Consider the following 19216-nt stretch of genomic DNA (forward strand, 5'->3'; position numbering starts at 1 on the left):
ACTGACTTACAGTGTTTGGGTTATAACAGGCCAAGAGTCCCCCAGAGTATTTCAAGTGTAACTAATAAAGCCAAGGAAACATTTATGTAAGTTTAATATTCTGGAGAGAGAAAAAACAACAACAGCACACTCCAGTTAATCCCCGTTACAAAATCTAATTTTACACCACCTAAAAGCAGAGTATTTTCATATAGTTTTGCACATCACTCTACATCTGACAGGACAGTGTTTGAAACAGAATAAGCATGATAAATATTGTTCAGACCCCTTATAAAAATGGCAGTTCATTCCAATCTTTTTCCCGGAAGAGAGAACAGGGAATCGAGCATTTGCTCCTTTTTAACATGTCTGAAGGGCACATGCATTGTAATGAAGCACCCTCATTCTTGTAGGCAGGCCTTATAGGAACCAAAGATGATTTCAGATGTATTGTGAACATAGAGATCTAAACATTTGCTTAGCTGCCCTGTGTTCCTGCTGAGTTGTGGGTTTTTAACATTTTCAAGAACGAGCGTAGAAGTACTGCTGTGAATTGAGTTTGGGTTCAACCTTCAAGAGCAGCCTACTTTGCTAGGTGGTCTACACCCCACCTGTAATACTGCACCATATAAACCCTACTAACACAAAACCTGGAATGATTTATTGTTATTTAAGTTCATAAAGCTACTATGTGTGTGGGCGGGTAGCTTATAGAGCATAGTCCTCTACCATAAAAAGTAGTTTCTAACAAGGAAAGAAAAAATAGGAGTCAAAAGGATATAAACAGTCATTTAAGAAGTATATATTTAGCAACTATGTATTTTTCCCCCATTTTTAATGTTCTAAAAGATTAGAGCTCATTTTTTCCCCTTCAGATGCTTTATGATGGAAAAAGGATTTTAGCCTTTTTATATTTTTTTATCTCCTTCTACATTTAAATTTTCTTTTATCACCTGAAGAGTTCTAGGCTCTCTTGTTTCCTCCACTCATTTAACATATGGTTATAGGGCAACTGATGTCTAACAGAACAAAGAAAGGTAGCTTCTCACTCCTCTCTAGTCCCACACAACGGCTTCTGATACAACAGCTGTCAACTCGGAAGCAGAAAACTTCCTTTCTTCCACTGTCTCTTCATTGCTCCCTTTTAACTGAAAAGAAAGCTGGTGGCTCTGATTATTGTTTCCTGTTGTCTTACCAGTCTCTCCACATTCTACCATATTACATGTGCTTAAGCTCTTCTTTTTCCCCTGTTCATTTTACCATTTATCGTACATATTTGCTAGTTGTTTTTTTCTTTTCTTTTTTTTTTGATGTTAATTTGAGAGTTGCCCCACCTGGCTGCTAATCTGGAATCAGACGGAAAAATCGCCTGGTTAATTAGAACATGGCTGTACAATCCCAGTCACACCACAACTCCACCTCCACCTCAGCACAACTCAGCCAGGGTATGACCTTGCTACTTGTTCTGTGGAAACAGCTTCCACACTTCTTATGAACGATACTTTCTAACAAGCAAAATTGATACCATTCTGTAAACTACCCTACATCACACCAATTTCCTCTCTTTGGGTTAAACCTGTGCATCCAGTTAGCCCTGCGTAAGCAAAGTTAAGGAAGAGGTGTTTCTTACAGCTAAATAAGTAGGTTTTGCTTTCTACTTTAGGGAATGCCCACGCAACAGAGATCTCAGAGAGCGTTTAATTACTACAAGCATCTATTGATCCTGCACCAAAGCTCAAGCCACAGGTCTGAATATCTCTCTTAAGCGCAGCTCCTTCAATAAACAAGCCCTCACCCCGGTTTGAATATAGGATTGTTCTAGCAGAAGCATAAAATTATAAGTTTTTCAAACCCATTCTTGTAACAGATGTCCGAATAAAGCCTCGGCAAATTGCCTGCTCCTAAATCCTGGTTAGCAATCGGTGCTGGAGGTTTAGACTAACACTTCAGCGTTAGAGCCACCTAGTGGGAGAAGAGACAATGGCAAGGAAGCAGAGACAGGCTCTGTATCCGAATTTTTCATCCCATTCATCTTTCTGGTGTGACCACTAGGCACCAGGCCCAATGAAAGAAACAGTGATCTGCCATAATATTATTGCAAATGTAAGAAAACATCTCTCTGAAAAGAGAAAGCAAGCAGTCCCAAAGATTCATACATCTGTTAAAGATTCTCAATATGAGAAAAGCGATCTGTGTCCGCAGCAGGGCAAATCAAACAGCTATGGACAAGGGTAGTTTCAAAAAGGTTAAATAAGCGTAGATTCTGGCATCATTTTAATGGATGTGATCCTTCCTTGGCACTGGCTGCTCCAGTTTGTTTGTTCACACCGATCTTGTGAACTCTGTATAGAAAATTAAGGGTGAAAGACTTGCAGAAGTGCCTTTTAGTTAGGAAATGGATAGATTACACTAGCAAAAATCTTGTCAGTGTTAAAGAATGTGGTACAAGAACCTAGAGGCCAAGTCTTGGAAAATTCTTACGCCCATGATGTTTCTGTTGTCAGAATTTCACAATATACCAACCACTTCAATGGAGACATTTCCACAGACAAAACAGGATTTCAAAACCCCTTTTAGGGTTTCAAACCTCATATAATGGAAAGATCTGGTGTATAAGCTAAGTACTAAGACAATAAAAATAAAAAATAATGAAGCTGTGGACATATAGCTGCCTTGCTCATTTGGAAGGGAATGCTTTTGTCTCCTGCTATCTGCTGCTGAAGAAAAGCAATTAGCTTTGCCCACGAAGAGAAACTAACAGGTAAGAAGTGGTACAGAAATACAGAAAATCAGTCCATGTGGTGCTATAGCTAGGGGAATCACAGTGCAAGGGTATAATCAAAATTATTGATCTTTATCTATCAGCATTTATCTGAATGGTGTTCAGAGAATCTATTTTGCAGAGATAATACTTTAGCTATGCTGTTAAGTTTAAGACTGAAACCACATATGCATACACATCTATACTCTGTGCATCAACTGATTTATTTGAAGGTATCCTGAAGACAACTATCTACTTCATAGTAACAGGAATCAGAGTAAGGCAGGTACAGAAACAGATCACATATTTACAATTAAGAAAACAGCATTATTCCATATCCCTTCCTGCTACTACAAATCTACTAAGAAGCAGAAAGCAATCTATTACTTGACAAGATAAAAAATGTCACTTAACATACAGCACCATAACCTTCAGATTTTTTTTTTTTTTTTTTTTTTTTTTTAATAAAACTGTTAATATTTGCAAGCCATCATATATAAAAACAGAACAAAGGCAGGACATATTGTGTCAAGTTTTGATCCAATATTGCATCAATATATCACTATATACAGAGACAGAACAACCAGGAGAACTTATGGCTCAGTAGATAACCAGAAGTATTTTATAAGAACCTGCAGTATATATGTATATTTTAGTTCACTGATCTTAAGGGTAGCTTAGATTTAGGAAGTAGCTGTTCTGTCATATCTTCAGTTTTGTTTTTCTCCAACATTGCTGCAGCTTTGTTCTCTTTATCTTTTTTGTGACTCCTTTTGTGCTGGAATTTAAAGAAAATGTGTGATAAGTTTTGTACATTAAGATAATGCAGGTCCACGATACATTGGTGGAAGAGAAAGGTCAAAAGCAAGGAAGAAAATTAAAGTAAAAAAAAAAAAAAAAAAAAAAAAAAAAAAAAAAATCAAGAAAGCTAACTTTCATCAGATCTCTAAGAAAATGTACTGTATTAAATTTCATCTTTTCTATTAAACCACATGCATGCATCTAGCAAATCATGACATTTTTCTAGGTTGTTAGAATGTTTATTTTAACTGAAGTTTAACAAAGCATATTCTACAGCATTAAAAGAAGTTATGAGACTACACTCAAGGCTATCAGCAAATGATTTTATACTACAAGCCTATTATAGAACGATAACTTTCTTTCACTGTTCAGAATACCTATGAAAGTTACCTGGAAAAAGGGAATGCCTCCATTTGCATGACAGCTTATGTTTATATCCACTAAGTACTTGTCATCACCAAGGCTTTCACTGGATTCTTGCATCCCTTCCTCCTCTTCCAGCAGGTCCTAAAACAGAAGCATTCAGAGAAGTTCACTGAATGTTTGAATTTCCTACATGAATGGAAATGCTGTATTTCTTATAGATCTGATCACGATTTATGTATTTTTGTAAAACAGAAATGAGAGCCTCTAAACAACTATTAAGGTCTTCCCTTGTTTTTCAAGACAATGTTTTTCTCAAAAGCTCAGCATGCAACTCCAAGTACCGCACAGGAAGGCTGCAACAGTGCTGGGTTTCTGGTCAGCTTTCCACAGAGATTAAAAGAACACAAAACTCTTTAGAGATATGAAATCTTTGTTGACATGTTTGTAACTCATATACATACCTCATCTGCATTCCCTTCCACTTCCTGTATCACACTGTTCAGCATAGCATCAAGCGTTAATTGCTTTTGCCTCAGTTGTTCCAGTAGAAGTTCCCTGGGTTCTGTTTTTACCAATGTGACTGGATAAGAGTAGTCTCTTCTCTGTGGAGTTGTCCCTTTAATGCAGATGGTATACAAATGAAAGGCACTATTAAATACATAAAGCAACTGCTTTAATTACAGATCATCAGTTTTACATTAACTCAATACAGAAGTCACACTTTCTTCAGTCAATCCTTGCATTCACCTTAAAAAAAAAAAAAAAGTGCAAGACGGCCAGCTGTATTACGTTCCTATCAACCTCTGAATACAAACTCCACAACTCAGATTGCTTTCCACAAGATTGACTCCTGCCCTACTTGAAATACCTGTTGGAATATCCACTTTAAGATCTTCTTTCAGGAAACCATTAACCTGAGCCAGTCCATGCTGCGCTTTGTCATTAAGTGCCAGCTTCTGTTCCAGAAGTACCCCCTGATCAACTTTCATTCGATCAAGAAGACCAGTTAGTATCTTCTCCTCAGCACATTTTTGAGTACCAATTTGGTCGGCAATTTCAGCTATTGCTTTATCACAGTTTCCTCCGTTTTTCTAGAACAAACAACAACAGGAAAAAAAAAAAAAACAAAAAAAACAAAGCACAAAAACATCAAGTTAACAGGAAAGTCAAGGTTATGGCCTCTTTTCTAAGATGTGGGTGCATGGTTAGTGACATGATCTAAAACGAAACAATTGAGAGACCTCAAATTGAGAAGTTTCAGTGCCAATTTTACATTCTCATTTTGAGAACTATCTTCAGAAGAAGAGTCAGTTTCTTAGAAAGTACGATCATTTCAGAAAGCTACTCTTCAAAATAAAAATGATGCCACCTGGTTCAGAACAGAATTGTTATGTGTCTACTCATAACATTGCATTAAATTAGGATTTTTAAGGGAAGTGATAAAATCCTACCAGGACTAGAAGCACTATGTATTTCTAAAGGACAAAGAGGAAAAACAACATACTTTGTCCTTCTTATTGTAAGGAAGTGCCTGAAGTTTTCAGTAGGTATAATAGTTAAAAGAGCGCCTTTCTCAAGACTACAAATGCCTTAAGCAGTTTAACTTTCTTAAAGTTAGCAAAACAGATTGGACTTGTCTGTTCTATTACAGACTATACTTCATCTCTGTCTAAATCTCCCTGGGACACTACCTATAATTAAGCTTTAGAATTAGAGCTACATGCTACAAGTGGTAAAAAGCTTAAAGTACAGGTGGAAGTTAGCCACATGGGATTAATCAAGACACTTTTTGAAGTTATTTGCATTGCTAGTTTGAACTCTTACTCAAGTTAAGCTTTTTTATCTCATCAAAATGCATTTATTAGCATGAGTCTGCTGTGATCAAGACTCCATTTTGTACTGATTATAGTTAAGAATTTTCCCCTATGAATTCTCCTGTAGAAGTTTGTCTCCAAATATTGCATTAGACTACAATAGCTACAGGTACCTTTTGAAAACACATAAGCTGTTGTTTCTCATCCCTGAGGGACAATAGCTGCTGATCGGTAAAGCTGGCTATCTGAGCAATTGTAAGTTCAGCACATTTATCAGCATCCTGAGACACATTTCTGAGATTGATGAGAAGCTGCTGACAGTGGTCAGTGGAATCTTCCAGCATCCTCTTATTTTCACCATTTATAATCCTGAGCTCCTTAGAAAAATTATCCATAGATGCAAGAAATCTGCTGTGATTAGAAGCTGTGCTGCTGACTAGGTCGGTAGTTTTCCTGCAACAACAGACACATAACAATTCAGACATTTTTGAAAGGTGGATTTTAACACATGTTGCATCAATTTATACCAAAAGCAATCAGTTCCTTACAGGTGAACATTTTCTTGCACAGCAGTGATGGTGGTCTTCAAGCCTCCATTTTTTGCCAGTACATCAGCTAAGTTCTTCTGAGTCTCTTGAGCAAACAGGTCAAGCTGTCTTTGTAGTGAGGACATTAACTCAGCTGCACTCTGTTAAGAAAAGTTGTATCTTTCAAGAAAGATATAACATAGTACAGCTTTGTTATTCTAAAGCTTAAGTCACATTTTTTCTATAGATGACAGACACTTTGCCTTTGGAGATTTACGTGAAGGCATATAAACTAGATGTGTTTATAGCAAGGGTAATTCTTGTTACTTTCCTACATAAGATACCTAAAGTCACACAACAGAAGTTGAAAAGAATTAGGATCACCAAGTCACTGTCCCACCATTGCTTCTGAAACAGATACCACGGTTTACTGCTAGAGAATTCAAAGAATAACATGTGACACTACGATTTCTCTTCACTCCAAGGGTACCTTTGTATGTGCCAGTCTTGTCATTTCCACTTCTTCTCTTAAATTTTCACAATCATTCTGAAGCTGAGCAAGAACATTAGCTGTTTCTTCCTGTAATTTTTTCAGAGTGAGAGAAAGATCTTCAAAGAAGGTATCCATTTCTTTTTTATGACTTTCCAGCTTTTAAAAAAAAAAAACAAAACAAAAAACAGATGTTTATTCTAAGTTAAATGTTTGTTATTAGATAAGAACTGGATACTTATCTGTAGCATAATGGGCAAGAGAGGGGAGAAGAAACCTTTACTTCACAAAAACTGTCGAAGGCAAGTATAGTGGGTGAATGGTAGCAAATAACATGTAGAACATTCAGAAGTAACAGAATGGCACTTAATATGGGCTTTCCTAAACAAAATTCAGCATGCAAAATACACAAAATAGGATTCAACATACTTGGCTAAGACCAGAATAAGAAGCAACAGCTTGTAAGACATGTACTTATTGCTGCTAAAGCTTGAAAACTAGCAGACAGCTTTTAAATGAAGTGAGTTTATTTCAGATGAGATGCAATTGACAGAAGAGGGAAATTTAGTCCTCCACCTGGAACTGAGGTTTTTTTTCTCCCCAACAAAATGGCGAGAATGAAAGAGTGGAGCTGCAATTCAAAGACTTAAAACATAATTGCCCAAGGAGGTTGTGAAGTCACCATCCCTGAAGGTGTTCAAGAAACATTAAGATGTTAAACTGAGAGACATGGTTTAGTGAGAAATATTGGTGATGGGTGGATGGTTGGACTGGATCATCTTGGAAGTCTTTTCCAACCTTGTTAATTCTATGATTCTGTGATAACATAGCAAAAAAAAAAAAAAAAAAAAAAAAAAAAAAGCAAGCAAAGAACTTTTATAAGTGTAGCACTGTCTATGTATATTGTTATTGTACACTTCCACATTCTCCATAATGAAAATAACTAGGAAATGAAGTTCGGTACAATAGCAGGAGAAATTTGAAGTGATAGAACTCATTTAAGTCAGCTGTTTCAGACTTCTATAATACAGTAGAGACTATACAAAAAATATTATCAAATATATGTTATACATAGCTTTAAGCATCTACATTTTATTATTTGTCTTCAGCATTTAGGTGAGCAGCTGTGCCAATATAGGTAGCAAGGGGACACAACACACACAAAAATGGAAGTCCAAAAGGAAAAGCTATAAAGTAAAACAACGTTAAGTGACAGAATAAAGGAGATAAAGCCAAACCAGACATGAAAACACTAGCACTGCAGAAAAGGGGGTATATGCAAGAAAAGCACAAGAAAAAAATCTGTTTATTACCTTATCAGCCACAGCTGAATATTTTTTCATGTTAGTCTGAAATTGACAGTTTAGGCCCAGGACAAATTCTACCATTGGTGTCAAGCTATTTAATGCGCTTCCTAATCCTGACGCATGCTCCTCCTAGAAAGAGCAATAGGAAAAAAAAGGTAAAACAAATTATGGAAGTCTCTTTGGTACTTTTCTAAGAAGTTATTCATATGGATAAGTAAGGTCTATGTGCTCTGCAGTTAGCTTTTGCTGTACAGCACATTACAGCTCATGATGGGATGAGGAGGGAAGAGGTATGTAATCATGGCCAAGTGTTGAAACAGAGCATCAGGGAAAAAAAAAAGATTGTTTATAGCACCTCTTCTGATTGAGGACAATTTCATATACTTCAAATAAAAAAAAGAGTATGTAAATTTACTAACAATTAATCTCAGTAGCTCAGCTTTATGATCAAGTGACAGATTCTCATGTTGTAATACTTTTTCAGACATGCAAGAAACTTCTGTAGACACCAATTCCTTAAGAGAGGCAAAGGATGCTGATACAACTGATGTAAGAATATTAGCTGCCGAAGAACTGGTAGACAAGATGTCACCTAGAAAAGAAATTGCAAAGTGTTACAAAACTTACTATTCTTAGCTGACCATCTGAGACACATTATTATGTAATTACTACATTGTTTAAAATAAAGCTTAATCTTTCTACTAACAGAGGTCCAATTTAAAATGTTGATCTTTGATTGTACTACTGCAAAATATAAGGATGACCTTCATGTAGAGGTATTACACTTACCTATAAAATGCGTGTAAGACATCAACATCTGTTGCTGCTTCACACTGTTCTCATTAACTGAATCTTGTATTTTGTTGAACAAATCAGTCATTTGTTGTGCAAACGTATTTTGGACAACAGCATTGTGCTGATCAACAGCCTTCTTACGGTCCAGTTTTGCATGGAGACCAGATACATCTTTTGTGGTTTCTTCAACTGTATTAAGCAACTAAAATTTTTTTTAAGGTTATTTCAGTAGATATTTAAATCAGAAGCCAAGCATAAATTTATGTTCAGAAGAACTCTAGTTTTAAGTTGAACGTGAAGCAGATATTTCCTTTAACATCAAATTACAACCGTTCTTAATCTTGTGCTATGCCATCTACAGTCTCAGTACAAGAAAAATTTACCTACTAGAGAACATTTGCCCCAACTCTCAAGTATTAAAATAGAACATCCTCAGTATTCAAGGAATTAAAATACAATGAACATAGAACAGTAACCAAGAAATTCCCAGTAGCTTCACAGTTTTCTGAAAGATTTGACAGTAAATATATTTTTAATTGTACTGAAAGCAAGTGATTTCCAGTATTACCTCTGTGATAATTTAGAATTTGAAAGTATACTGGAATTTGGCTTTGTAGTTAGTGTAAATGATTTCTCTACCCATTTATCTCACACAGACATTCCATATCAACATGCAAAACTGAGCACCCGCTCCCAACCTTACAAGAACCCGAATAGAAAGAACTTTTCATATTGACTAAAGACACGGAATTAATCACTTTGCACTTTAAATAGCAGGACTCTGTCTCTATCAAGTCTGTTTTGAAAATTAAGACCAGTCATAAATACATCAAAAAAAGCACCTAAATACCCTCTAAAATATAGAGACATGGCAATAGTTTCAGTTACTCAGTGAGTATTATTGCATGTCCCTTGGTTCTTGCAATTTCTCTACTCTAGTTATGCATAACTTACTCTGTTTTAAGGTCAGGCTTAAGTGTCTAGTTAGGTAAACTAAACTAGTTATTCTGCAAAACAACTCATAACAATAGAAACTGCAAAGCACTGAAAGCCTTATGAAAACCTTATGAAACGCCAGCTTCCAGACTGACAGTTTGCTGTTAGATACACTGGTTAATACTTCCACAGAGGAAGCCTTGCAATCTCTAAGTGACTCCTCACTATAACAGTTTTCAGAGGGTCAATCATAGTTTTTAAACCTTAAATTCATTTTTGTCACTCACATCATCCTCTAGTGACAAAGACATCTTTGAACAGATCGCTGAACCCTTAAAGAGAGGAAGTTATTGTTACAATTAGATGCCAGGAGAGTGATAACCTTGCTAGCTGTGCCATGAAGTTTTTGTTCAGCATTTTCCAAAACGGAAACCACATATTCCTCTTCAGCCAGATGAACTTTGGTTTCTTGCAGATCTTTCTGTGTTTCTTCCAGTTCCTTCTCCTTGATTTCTAGATCTGTTTTACACTGCTCAAGTTCGTTTTTATTAACTGTGAACAGTTCAGTCACCTACAGTGTAAGACAAGCATCAGTACAGTAACATTGCTCTTTGCAAGCTCAACTGCAATTCACCATATATCCCTAGTTATGTCACAATACTAGAAAACAGTTTGTCATCTAGATAAGCAAGAAAGTTTCAGCAGTTTCAGCTGTAAGGCTCAGAAATCTTAAGCCTGACTAGAGGCTAGAAGAGCCTTTATTTACTGAAAACATCACAAACCAATACAGTTTTTATTGTGAAAATCCTTCACTTCCTTATTCAAGTCACAAGATCAAGCATTCATTATATCACAATGAAGGAATCCCCACTAAACAAATTTAAGCTGATAGAATGAGGAATAATCAGTAAAACTGATTAAAGGTAAGCCTGTTTATGCATACTAGCTACATACTCCATTTGTTTAAGAGAAATTTTCCAATTTTTTTTTTCCTGCATATTCTTAATTTGTTAGTGGGAGTCATCACCACTTCCCCCCTTCATTATTTGCTTCTAAGCACACAACTCCAACTGAGATTATGCTGTTTTACAAGATTTTTGCTGGAAAGTCAAATAAAATTCAAGGTTAAGTTTTAAACATTGAAAGAGTTAATTAAAAAAAAAAAAAAATAAAAAAAAAATCAATATTGCATTCTGCAATTTCGTATATAGTATCTGAAATTCTCAACTTCTAGTATTAGAAAATTCTATCAACTAATTACTAAGGACATTTAAGACCCAAATTTTTGTCACTGTTCAAACAACTCTCTTCCCTCAAGACATCTTCTCTTTATTTGGGGGGATTTAAGCTGCATGAGAAATGGCACTTACTCTTTTCATCTCTTCCTCCATGACAGTGATTTTGTCAATGTACTCTGCAATTTGTTCTTCCTGAACCGTCAGCTTTCCATTAAGGGCCCTAAAGCAAAGATTAATAAGAACAACAACAGTAATAAAGTTGATTTCTAGATCAGCTATTGGTCTCATGCTGCATGTTTAGTCATTTCAAGAAGTATTGACTTCAGAATTTGAATTTTCAATTAACACAGATAGGATTAAAGACAGCTTATTTTGCTTTGAGAGAAGACTCGTTCATACAGAAAATTTAAAATAGAAATATATATAAAGCTGATAGAGCAAATAAGATATTAAAAAAAGATGAATGCTCATTTTGCTTGTGGCAAATTCCACAAATGAAGTTCTCAGTGCAAGCATATTTCATAGGCTTCTATTTGTGTAATAACTAATTTCTAAAGAAGAAAGTAACTGGTCAGTTAAATCTTCCTAACTTAGCCTTATGAAAATAGATCTGGAAACATTTCTGTTTAAGGATAGGAACCAGTATATGCTGTTAGATATCTTATAGCAATCCTGAAGACGTACTCAAAATTTTCAAGGGAAATATAGACGCCATTTTTCTCACGTGTAGCAGCAAGGTCTCGTTTCAGACGCTCAATCTCTTCAGTATATTCCTGCATCAAGAAATAACCACATTTCAACATGAATAGTTATACTTCATTTTCAAAGTTCTCCTCAACAGATGTGAGACATCTGGAATTATATGGAAATTTTCCACAAGCACAGAAGGATGTTCCAGAATCTAGTGTTTCACTTCTGTGTCCAAATAAGTTCAGTGTAGCACAGATTCATAACATTGCACATATGTAGAGCATTGAAGCTTCCTATTCAAATTATTGTTTATTCCATTTAACAGTTTATATTGGGAATTGCAGCTTCTTTAATAGCATTCATGTTCTTCATAGGGCCTTTTCATTCATAGTTTATAGTTCGTTGCTTAAATTTAAGCATTTTTGAGGGAATTAAGCTGCTAATGGAGAAATCCAGCAAAATAGTAATCTACTGATACTTAGTAGGTCTTCACTACCTGGTGAACAGGTACACAGTCATAGATAATAGCAATCACACCGACTCCAGTTTTAGCTTTAACAATAGCTTCAGTATTTGCAGTGTTTAATAGCGTACCAGCAGAGCAGCTTAGTAAAGCATCCCCTCAGTGATTAAAATCACCTCAGAAATGTGCTTCTGGTAGCCAATTTCCCCATAGTTTCATAATATACTTTCTCCTGTGCAGGAATTAGAATAGTCAAATGTATTCTGTCTTTACAGTAATCAAATAAATACATCTAGCTTACCTTAATAAGAGCTTTTTTGGTCAGCTTCTGGTTAACTTCAGGCTTGTTCAATATGTTCTTTGCCCTGTGGGCATATTCTAGCGTACTCAGTGTTTCCTGTGGTAAACAGATACAACATTAGGTTAAGCTGAGGAGAAAATATTTTTGGAAAAAAAAAACCCAAACAAACAACCCACAAACATTTAGGAATAGGTATTCAGATTAAAATTTACCTCAAGATTTATAGATGCAGGAGAAACTGTGGCAATTATTGATGTTTTTGTTCGTCCTCCAAGAGAATCTTGAAGGATTCTTGTGAGTTTAGATTCCCTGTATGGAACATGTGGGGCTCTTTCTACTAAAGCAGAAATAACTCTTCCCAGAGTCAGGAGAGACTGATTGATATTTCCAGCTTCACGAGCTCTTTTGTCAACTGCCCCAGATCGACCAATGTTCTCACTTCCTGCAAGATCAACCTGAAAGAGGAAAGACACGTGCTTCTACTTCAAATCAGCACAAGGAATGCTTGCTCTGTCACAGCATGCATGAGCTAACACATGTATTTGTTCAGGAGATTGTAGGAGTGATGAACGAGACAGACATTTCTAAGAATGACAAACAGTTCACATTGCTCAGAAAAAATGACAATTTCTTTACCCTTATAAGTGTTTAATTCTCAAGAGAATGAGGTTACATTGTTTAGTTCCTTACTTTAGTATTGCCATCAATGAAATTTAATTCAAATACTTACCAAGTTTAGCTTCCCAATTTTAACAAGTTCTTCTCCATCTACTGTGGTTTCTTTCATATGGATGGTAATTGAAAATACGGAGTGGGAACGGCTATAAAAGAACTCAATTTCAGACAAACATTCTTTAAGCCCAATTATCTGCTTTCTATGAGACATTACTCCAGGTTAGTTATCAGTGCTCTTTATAGAAAATAAATGCACCCCCATTAATTGCAACTTTACACATTTCCAATACAATAAAAATTGTCTATTTTTGTCTGTGTACATGTAAGGAAATCATAATCTAACAGGCTAGATACCAATCAAACTCCAACCAGTTGCTTCATTGATGCATCTATCAAGTGAAGCCAACAGAAATATCTGATGTTGATACTTCTATGTTCTCTACTCATAGACACTTCAAGAGAACTGGCTTGCAGTTTTGTAGCCAATACAATAGGAACAATTTTACAGAACATGACATTAGGAAATTTAGTACTTCATACAGACTAAAGAAAATCAGCAAGAATCTGAATCCAATATTAAAGATGTAGAAATTCAATTTAGTTTTCATTCAAAACGTTAATTAAGTTTAAAAAAAAATACATTAGCTTGAGATTATTTAACAAGCTTTCACAATAGGAAGCTGGGACATACAGTAAACCATAGAAGTTATGGCAGTTTGAAACCTACTTGCTCACAATGACAGACATGAAATCTGCAGTTCAAGAATGAGAAGTCAGTAATAAATACTGAGATTTTTGACTAACACGTCTCCTAGATTCTGACTATGAGCTGCAATCATACGACTGCATTGCCATACAAAAATCCCTTATTCTTATTTCTGACTTCCACAATACATCTTGTACATTTTCATAAGCTAGCATTATTCTATAAAAAACAGATCTGAACACTGTTTTGTAAGTTCAGTTTCAGAATCTTAATTATATCATTTCCTATTGCTGGTGAGGAGAGGAAGGGACACTTATGCCTAGATTTTTTCCAGTGAACAGAACCAGAAAAAAAAGACAACAATGAACCAATAACACCCCATAATAGCTAGAACAAAGACAATCCATCTCTCTCACACGGGTGTATCTGCTAAACATCATCAATATTTACTGTAAAGATTATTTATTCCACACTTAAACATACAGCATGCTTCAATGATATCCATCAGATTTGTGTTTCCATAGAAATATAAAGTTTTGAGAAAGCTAATTGCTTGATTTAGAGTTATTAATAAATTCCAGTATTCTGCATGCCAGACTAAGAATATTCTACCTCTCACATTGCACCTGGATAGGTGGAAATTCAGGACTACCATTTTAACTGTATATTTAAAACGGTATGCAATCTTGAAACAACAGTTTTTGTAATCACGTCTTCTGACAGCAACAGCTTTTTAAGAGAGGCTTCCATAATTTACAACGCATCTTCATACGTGTACTAGAATATGTCAACCCACAGAACGCAAGAAAAAGTTTCTTGCTATGGTTTCCTAATCTATATGTGGCAACAAACTATAATATCTAATCTCAAGATCAGGCAGGGCTTACTCTGGCTTCAACAATTTTTCCTTCTTTGGTAAAATCCAGTTTAATAGAACATTAACAAAATAAGTCTCTGAAACACACAAGATTTGTACCTGGAATATGCATTCATGTAAGTAGCTGCAGTTGTTCTCTTTGCTGCACCCCTTTCCAGGATCTGATAGACTTCATTTTTGTTGTGTACAGTTACCTCCTCTAAGCCTTTAATAATTACACCTCTCTGTCAAAAAACAACAAAACAAACAAACAAAAAAACCCATGCTCATTCAACCTCTTCAAACTGTTCCAGAAGTCTTCATATAACAGATTTTGGAAGACTGCACTCACCTTGTTTCGGGGGTCATCAAACATCTGCAGTCTTTCTCCAACATCAGGAGCAGGATTCAGAAGATCAAAAAGCTCCTCATTATATATTTCCAAAAGAGAGACTTTCACTGAAAATTCAGTGCCATTCTCTGTGAGTTTTTCAAATATTTGATGCAGTGTACGAGGTATTATACCTGCTAATGGATCCTACAAATTAAAATGAAAAAACAAGTACATACATAGATGTACAAAAAGAGAGTTGGGGAAGGAGTGAAGTAGTAGCAAATTTTAGCTACAGTCTGTTGGTCTAATGGATACAGACAAAAAATACAGTGAACAAAGACTATTTCCTGTGCAATTATTGCTAAGATTTGTATGTATGCATTAATGATGTAAAGTTCTGGTTTTCACAAGTAATGAGAACACTCGTTAATTTACTAATGTTTACCAAAAGTCGGCTTCAGCGTTTGAAAGAAATCAACTTTAGGCTGTCTTTAGCTTTCTGCAATATCTACTTTTGTATTACACAGCACAGCTACAAGAGAAACCTCATGAGTAAAAACGTACCTCTTCCCAAGTGTACTCCTCGTTGGGAGACCGTTCCCCTTCCATTGTGAAAGTCTTACCAGTACCAGTTTGGCCATAGCTGTTAAGAATGAAAAATTAAGATGTAAACAAGAAACAAAAATCGAAGTGAGATTTTCTAATAATAATACTGGGATACTTACGCAAACACTGTACAGTTATAGCCCATAATAACTTCATCCAAAATAGGACACACAACACTCCGGTATACGTCAATCTGCTTTGCCTGAGCTCCAAAAACCTGTCAGAGCAAAGACAACTTGTCCTATTTACCAGTACAGTAACATATTGCACTGTGCATACTGCACAGTGTAGACATCAGACTCTGTTAAGAGAAATTTGCTGGGTTACAGCTACAAGTGTCCAGCTTGACAAGCAGTTACCATATCAAATGTGTAAGTCTTTTTTAACATCTTGTCTGTGACTCCTCCAGTGCGGATGCTGACTTCTTTCCGTGCTTGATCACAGTCTACAACAGCATAGGAGTTTGCTTTACGTTCCGAGGCATTAAAAGGCCTAAAAGCAGAAGAGTATCAAATTAATACAATTACTAACAGCAACATGAAATGGTCCAGAGGAAGGCCACTAAGATGATCAGAGGGCTGGAGCACTTCTTCCATGAAAAAAGGTTGAAGGAACTGGGATTGTTTAGCTTGGAAAAGAGAAGGCTCTGGGGAGGCCTCATTGTGGCCTTCCAATATTTGAAGGGAGCATATAAACAGGAGGGGGTGTGACTGTTCACAAGGGTGGATAGTGATAGGACAAGGGGGAACAGTTCTAAACTGAGATAGGGGAGGTTTAGGTTAGATACTAGGAGGAAGTGTTTCACGTAGAGAGTAGCAATGCATTTGAACAGGTTGTCCCAGAGAGGTTGTGGATGCCCCACCCCTGGATGCATTCAAGGCCAGGCTGGACGTGGCTCTGGGCAGCCTGGTCTGGCGTTGGCAACCCTTGCACATAGCAGGGGGTTGGAACTGGATGATCACTGTGGTCCTTTTCAACCCAGGCCACTCTATGATTCTATGATTTAAGAATCCACAAAATGATAACTGAGCAAAAGGAACATTAACTGATTTAAGTTAAAAGCTTTATATTTGTTTAAGGAAAACTGACACAACTTGCTTTCCAGACATTGTTCTCCTTCCATTTGCCACGACAAACCAAGCATCTGTAGCTTTTCATGCATTTACATGGTTAGCTGTTTGTTGCTGTTTTTAAATAATAGTGTCCATAAATACATTTATGACTGCTTGGCTGCACGCATATTTAACTTGCATTTAAAAATGTCTTTCTTGCTAGAGTTATCTAACCAATGAGTGAGGGGAGCAATTAAATGCTGCAAAGAGTTGTATGAATAAGCACCTCGAGAAAAGGAAAACTGTATGTACAATAGTTAAGATAATAGTGAACCAAATCAATGCACTTCAAAAGTTCCCTATTTTTCCGCTTAGACAAACAGTGCAGCCCACACGTGTCTTGTGAATGACAACTCCCTAAGCACCAGATATGCTAATACAGCCCACAGCTAGCAGAACAGTAGACAGCAATGCTGGCATCTTTATAATGCTGACACACTTGAATAGAATCTGTGAATTCTGAATAGAATTTTATAAGACAGAAAATAATGCCTTTGGGTATGGTGAACAAGAAGCCCATGCACCTTTTTATTACACTTTTAAGTAAAGTTTAACAGAGATTAAAAAAAAAAACAAAAAAAACACAACCAATATTTTCTTTTATCACTAGGTTAATCCAAATGTGGCACATAAAAATTTCCTTATAGGGGCAGCAACAATAATCCCTCATAAATAAAATAATAATAATAATAATAAAAAAAACACATGCTAAATCACAAAATGTGTTCTTATATTTCATCCTGTTGATGAGCAGTGTTACTGAGCTGGATATCTGTTACCCATTCAGGAACTCATCACTGTTGTGGCTGACATTTCCTCCTCATGGTAGCACTGAGACTGAAGTGTTAGATTCTAGATAGGCCACTCAATGCTTCAGCACAAGACAGTGAATGGAGTCAGGTTGCTGTGGTGACAGCCAATTACAACCATTTGTTCACAGCAGCAAGTTAAGGCTTTGGCTTTGCTACTTCTAAAATAGCAAGAAGCTGAACAGTAACTGTAGTCTTCTTTGCAGCAACATAACAGAGAACCAGATGAACGCAGACCAGAGAATCAAAGAAATGGCCTTATAGTCACCTCATGATAAAGGGGCAATTCAGTTAAACTAGAGCAAGTGCCACTAGGCAAGCAGCAACTTGGCACGCAGCAATAGCATTTGGTGACGCGTTCATTCCCTTAAGTTATCAAAAGGACATTAATGTATAACAGAATAATAGAAAACTTTAAGTTTCAAGGGACCTTTAAACACACAGTAGCGTACACATTCAGAAGCTCCAAACTCATATTTTATTGAAACACGGTGAATGTGTGGCTTGAGGTTTTCGAATCATCAGGCTTCAGAAGCAAATTAGAGGCCACTGAAACAATTGCATCCATTGATCTACAAAATGAGAACTCAAATGCTACAGAAGGGAACGGGAAGGAGCTTTTGCTGCTCCAAAGTATCAGTCACAACAAAAGCAAAACACTGCTCCACATACAATCCCGATGCTGCTGTATCGCAGAACACAATCTTAATCGAATGGACACCAATACACAGTCAGGCTGCAGCAGAACGATGCAGTACTGGACAGATGGAAAAGAAGCCAATTGCTCAACAGTGTTTCAAATACAACTGCTCCAAAATCGTCTTTTGCAACATTCTCGCCTTTCACCAACACTTACACCCAGCCTCCTAACGCCCATTCCAGCACCTTCTTACTAACATTGAAAGAATAAAAGCGAACGCTGCTTTTAATGGTTATTTTCAGCGTGGGTTTGTTAAAGTACAACCTCCCACCAGTAACAACTTGGTAAGCCGGCGTCCGTACTGGCACAAAGAAACCTCGCGAAGGCAATTTAGAACACGGTATCATTACCTACGCTACCTCTCGTTCAGCTCCCCTTACCCGTCCTACACAGCCTCGCACCGAATAGTCACCGCTCAGCAGACGCCGACCCATCCCGCACGGACCCGCAGCTCACCCCGGAGCAGCGCCGACCCGCCCGCGCCCCGCAGCCCGGAGCGCCCCCCGGCAGCAGCACACCCCGCGCAGCTCCCCCTCCTCGAGCCCGGGGCTCGCAGCGCCTACCTGCAGCGCACCACCACCTGGATGTTCTTGCCCTTCTCCTCCTTCTCCTTCTTCGAGCCGCCGCCGCTCTGGAAGCTGAGGGAGGCCATGGCGCACTCGGCTGCGAGGGAGCCGAGGACGACGGTAGAGGCACCGGCCGCGCTGCACGGGCGCGGCTCAAGCTGAAGCCGAGACTCGGAACCAGCCCAACGCCTGCGAGCGCCTGCCGCCGCCGCCGCCACCTTCGAACCGCGCGGCGCTGCCGCCCGACCAATCAGCGGGCGCCCGCGGGGCACCATGGGACCTACTTTCAAATTTCGGGTGACGACGCGAAAGGCACGGCGGAAGCGGCCGATCCTGCCGTGAGCGCAGTGCGTGCCGGGAACTGTAGTGCCGGCGGGGCACCAC

General features: G+C 37.5%; 1 protein-coding gene across 1 annotated transcript; it reads right to left on the minus strand.

The window, feature by feature from the left end:
* Positions 1 to 3392: 3392 nt before the first annotated feature.
* On the minus strand, positions 3393 to 19216 carry KIF11 (kinesin family member 11; the record flags this gene model as incomplete). The annotated part of the gene is made up of 22 exons (XM_079536502.1): positions 18830 to 19216; positions 16005 to 16137; positions 15765 to 15862; positions 15604 to 15682; positions 15058 to 15243; positions 14826 to 14950; positions 13199 to 13289; positions 12681 to 12923; positions 12469 to 12564; positions 11699 to 11787; positions 11147 to 11234; positions 10159 to 10347; positions 8835 to 9042; positions 8465 to 8637; positions 8052 to 8174; positions 6739 to 6897; positions 6270 to 6409; positions 5895 to 6174; positions 4776 to 4998; positions 4369 to 4523; positions 3932 to 4048; positions 3393 to 3518 (listed from the first exon to the last, which is right to left on the minus strand). The coding sequence occupies exons 1-22, from the start codon at positions 19105 to 19107 to the stop codon at positions 3393 to 3395; spliced, it is 3399 nt and encodes a 1132-aa protein (XP_079392628.1). The 5' UTR covers positions 19108 to 19216.

Source organism: Tetrao urogallus, assembly GCF_951394365.1.
Source record: "Tetrao urogallus genome assembly, chromosome: 5".
Taxonomy (NCBI): domain Eukaryota; kingdom Metazoa; phylum Chordata; class Aves; order Galliformes; family Phasianidae; genus Tetrao; species Tetrao urogallus.